Raw genomic sequence first — 5,510 nt, forward strand, 5'->3', positions numbered from 1 at the left:
GCAGCCACCGAAATGGCACTCTTCTTCTTATTTTTACTTTAACTATTAGTTCTGCGTTAGAAAACCGAAATCGCTTTGCGCAGCTATATACATACATATGTACATGTTGTGCCATCCGGCCTTGCTAATTTCATCCTTGCGCAATACTGCCATTTGTCGGGCATTGTAATTGTCTGCATTGGAATAAGGACGAAGCTGTTTGGCCCTTCATCTTGCGCCAAGGCAACCTTCATCATTTTTATGCCCTTCTACGACACTTGCCCGCCAGTAGCAACAGCATTCAACCCTGAGGCTAGAGGTCACTTGGCGATAATTTGTTTCTGTAGTGGTGAGTGGAATTAAGTTGTCGCCTAAAGTAAGTCGTTTGCAGTTGAACCAAGCAGCATGGTCCACTTTTCGTTTAACTTATTTATAAATTCGGCAACAGCTGTGTCTTCAGAGAAAAATAAAGCTACCGAAAGATTGATCGATGGTGACGGACACGAGTAGAAAGTGAATGATTGTCTACTTTGTATTTTTTATTTTTTTTATTTTATAATAGTATTGACAAATTTCCCGAAATGTGTAAATCGAAGAATTTAATATTTTTGGAGGATGTCTTCATTACATATACTGCTAAGTGCTCTTTTAAAATGAGTAAATTTTCGCATTTCTTAATGAAAACTAAGCAAAACATTTAATCTTGAAGAGATTTTGTCAAGGTTTATATATGCAAGACATTCAAGAACGGCTGTCGGACCCCTGTGGCGAGCTGATGCTTAGCCCCGCGCCTAGTTGTTGTACAGATGGGTAGGAAAAACTTGCAAGCAAACAAGTGAGTCTGTGGGGAGGCAGCCAGCCTTCTTAAGTAATTAGAACAAAATTAATGACTTTTGAAAATTCCCATAGACACTTGAACTAAAAACCGTTATGTATGAAATAGATACGGAAATATGTTTGAATTTTAGAGCTATATGGGCATTTCTATGATAATGAAAGCCGYAAACCTCTCTAACGCCGACTTCAAAGCAAAATTACAAAATCAGACCTACCAAAAATGTAGAATGAATGTTAACTAAAGGAACTAAGTATAAATTAAAATTGCTTCAGAAATACTTCAAATAATTTTAAATCTGAGTACACATATTTTAAATAATAAACTTTCGAATATGTTTATATATGTATATGTTCCTATAACAAAGAAATACACATCCTCAAGTCGATACAAGAGTTCATCCATTCACCATAACGAATTAGTTGAWTGCAATTCACATTCCAGTATTTAACAACTTACCACCACCGGCGCTATTGTCGTGCAACATGATCCGCGAATTGGTAAAGAATGGGCGTAGCGAAGGTTTCGGTGTCGACCCAATGGACAAGCTRTCCATGTCGGGACCAGAATCGTCGCCCTCGCAGCATGACAGTGATTCGAGCTCCTGGAAGAGTGCGTCCAAATCGCGTTCGCCACGAAGAGCTGCGGTGCCACGGCTCACCTCACCCTCCAACTCYTCGGAGGCTTTGAAACGTTTCAGCAAAGCGACAATTTTTTGCTTGAAATTACGTTGTTGTAATGAAATTGTCTGCAAAAGATAAACCAATAAAATATGTGAAATTTAATCAATAACAGCACATGYGATCACAATAGCAAATAGCAGAAAATTAGCAGCTTTCTTCAGGGTATTGTACATATATACATATGCGTATATGCTATTTTTCGTCATAGCGGTTTGAAGTTTTAAGTTTAACGTTCTTATAATTTTTACATAATGGCTGGAAATGTATCAGGAAAAGAAGTGAAGTATAGCAGATTTTTGGAGTTTGAAGTGAAAAATAGCAATCACTGAAATCACAGATATTGAAAAGTCGCAATATCGCTCATCTCTAGTAATATCTGAGGTGYATGCATACAGACACCTGTTTCGTTTGACGTAAACAGGTTGTCTTACCGGTAAGTAATTGTTTGAAACAATTTACTGCTCCTTAATTGTTTGATAATCCGAACTGCACCGAAGTGGTTTTCAAATATATAATTCAGGAGCCTTGAATTGATTTCCAAGCAATTTTCTAAAATTGTATGGCAGGTCTTCAATTATATAAGTATGCAATTATAAACTATTCCTCACAGGCAATTAGGTTAATAGCGATAGAAAAGGTCTTTTCACAACTTACACTTCAAAACTTTTGAGAATAAATAATTTGTCCTGCCTCTTGTGTAATTCTTCTTCAGAAAAGGATTCGCAGATAAATGCTCTTCTTGCTTTTTCGATATCTTCATCTTTTGAAATTTGAGAATATGAACAAAATGGTATATTATATTTTAAAAAAATGTCTAGCATTACAGATTTGTATACTGTGGTGTCTCCAAAAATCTCTGTTAGCTATTCCGTCTTCGGTAGTAATTTTATTGGTGACAATATATTTTTTTCGGAAAAAGATACACAAAATAACAATGAATAAGATACTATTATAGGCCACAACCACCACATTGACATCTTTGTGCTTGAGAACAATTTATTTTTTAAAATGTTCTTAGAAAGACAACCCTTTGTCAAAATTCGCATGAATTAACGATTTATCAATGCCCAATTCAGCTTCTAGTCAACAAAAGACATCAAAARCCAGAAACTGATATTTGAATCCATGCGTTATTATAAATCCGTGGCCGAAACACCACGGTCAAGATAGAAAGCCGCCGCAAAGAAACCGCAATAATGCGAAAATTTGCATTTAATTAGATTTGTGCTATTCTAGTTTAAAGTGTGTGAGCGAATGGAAGTCAAAGAAAAAGTACGGAGATCCACCACAGCTATTTTTGTGCTTAACTGACCAGAAATATGGGTTCGTATCAAGGAGAGGTTCATGTACTAAACACACTAAATAACCCATTCTAATAATAGAACATGAAGTGAAAGAGAATCACAAACCAACCGAAATCTGAGTATTTGAAATATTAAGTATCAAAACTTAATTAACGTGTCAAAGTGACACGAAAGGCCCCACGAACATGACGATGAAAAACAACAACGCACAAAACCTTTGAGGGGCTGAAACAGTTAATTATATAAATTGCTTGCAACAATTGGCACTTAACACTGCGGAGATGAGACACTGACATACATACATACAAGCAAGGGTATATCGCTGATGGAAATGGTCACCTGTAAATTACGACGGAAGCCATGCTTTTTAGCGTCGTTTCTGTTTAATAAACTAAGCTTGTGTATTTAATAATACCACACATGTCTACATTTGCATGAACGTATATAATACATTATACACATACATACATATATGTAGGTGTACATATGTATGTGCGTTCGCATAAATTATGTTGACGTTTTGACGGCTCACGCACGTTCACAGGTAATTTTCGAGCAAAACAGAGTTAGTGTATGTGTGTATGTATATGTATGTAAATAGATAAGGCCCTAGAGACATATTAAAATTAAATTAAATCAGTTTTCACACTTTCACACAGTGGCGCTGCATACAGCAGGGGAGGCAGAAACGTTGACATTTACTCCCAAGACAACTCGAATCAAATTGAGTTAAAAACTTTACGGCGACCTGATTTCTTTGCGCTCTAAGCACCTCCTTCAATACCGAAAGCAGTGTTGCAGATAAGACAGCGAACAAAAAAACTTTGAGATAAATCTTGGATAACAACAAGTGTATCTGGGCAGCTTCCAATTACCGCCAGCACTTCCAATCTTAATGAAAATACATTTTTTTTACAATTTGGCTTCTACCGCACCTTCATTAATAGGATTCCAACAAAAACAAATTTACTTACACAAATTGTTGAACCCAATTTGCATTTGCAATTCGCTTACAGTGAAGCCGAGCCACCCGTGCCAGYAGGGATGGCCGAGTCGCTGCGTCAACAAAGAAAAGCCTATTAAAACAAGTTCCTAAAACGCAAAATAAACTCGCCCAAAGGATAAGCGGCATCGTGATCTATTTGGCAAACAAACCGGCAAAGAAACACAAGCTAAAAAGTTAATCAYTATCAGTGAGAAAATATTTTTAGGGGATAAATTCGTGCAAACAGGAGAAAACTTTATTAATTTGTTTTTGTGTAGATTAAGGGTGCGGGAACCAAAAAAATAATACAAAATGAGAACTTTGATATAGTTWGTGCGTGTGTTTGTATATAATTTTGAATTTAGGGGCAAGCCCATAAACAATGAATTGTGCGAGTGAGAGTTTGCTTAGGAGACATAAAGCGGAAGTCATGGCGCTTCTTATTCCTACATTTATTTTAATATAATATCTTCGACATAAATTCCTAATCGGTGCCATGTTTCGTTCTCTAAGCACCCGAAAGGCAGCTTATGTAGTCCATCTGTTACTCATAACTTTATTTTAACAACAAAAAGTGGAGAGCAGGAAAGTTAATGAGCCTGAGCCCACCTAAGACTTTCAAAATAAATATATTTACTTGGATGCCTAAACATTTATTTTCACAGATTACGATGTGTGTTTGCTGCGGGAMCAGAAGGCATCAAAATGGTGCACGCGTTTATTCTTGATGTTTCCGACTGCTCGCATATATGTACACACGGAGCCATTCAGGTGTACCCCTCGTGCGTCGTCGTCTTTGTTGTTCTACGTCACAGAAATTAATGCTATCGGTGTTGAAATGCGTGTTTAGTCTGACGCGTGTGTTTTTTCCTGCTTGATGTTGGGAAAACACTTTCAGGCGCTGATTGTCGCCGTGTATCACCACGGAATCACGGTTCATATGCACTCATTTTTGTGTTAAATAATTAGTTAAATTGACCCTAAAGAAAAGGAACAATTAATGCTATTATGGAATTAAATGGAGATAAAAGATTAAGTTTCGAAACAATGACATTAAAAGTTTTGAAAAAAAAAAGCCCAAGCGTTTTCTTTTTACACTTCCAGAACTTAAAGAAACGTTGGCTTAATAATTTTTATGCCCACCATTTAACCAGATTTTGGTTGGCACGAGCAAATTTGTAATTGCAATGGTGTCTCAGTCACGGTGGTACTGGTAAAACAAAACTTATTCTAATCACGTTATTTTTTAAAAATTGCAATTTTGCCTATAAAAAATACATATTACTAAAGCAAATCTTGCAAATTCCACATATCGTGACTTATCGTATTGAGTCAGATAATTCTATTTTTTTGCAATTATTATGCACAGTTTACCTGGAAATACGGTTACGTTAATAACACTCATGYCGCTATCGCTTATTTTAGCAATATTTAAATTTTTTCCTCCCGTGTTCCCGACACCTACAAATAAAATCGTTATTATTAATTCCTTAAGACTTTTTTTGCACTTACAAACGCCTTAAAAAAATTAAAAAAAAAAAAACAATGTTTATATTTTACTGATTATATTAGGTTGTCAAAAGTCTTGCGGTATTTTCGCTAGTTGGCGCTGAGAGCGCGTAGTTCTAGTTTTATTCGTCGCATCGGGTCATGGCGATACCTTTTTGGAAAGCTCATTTCACGCGCTAACACGTGTTTGATTGATTGTCGTTTCTTTTAAGTCG

General features: G+C 36.3%; 1 protein-coding gene across 1 annotated transcript in view; it reads right to left on the bottom strand.

Annotated features, from left to right (window-relative positions):
• The window catches only part of LOC108978705 (phosphofurin acidic cluster sorting protein 2), a 48,754-nt gene that overhangs the window by 7,278 nt on the left and 35,966 nt on the right, over positions 1-5,510 (bottom strand). The window contains exon 6 of the mRNA XM_018949105.1: positions 1,274-1,562. Within this exon, the coding sequence (XP_018804650.1) occupies positions 1,274-1,562 (289 nt within the window). The remainder of the gene's footprint in view (positions 1-1,273; positions 1,563-5,510) is intronic.

This window comes from Bactrocera latifrons, unplaced genomic scaffold, assembly GCF_001853355.1.
Source record: "Bactrocera latifrons isolate USDA-ARS-PBARC rearing strain unplaced genomic scaffold, ASM185335v1 scaffold_126, whole genome shotgun sequence".
Taxonomy (NCBI): domain Eukaryota; kingdom Metazoa; phylum Arthropoda; class Insecta; order Diptera; family Tephritidae; genus Bactrocera; species Bactrocera latifrons.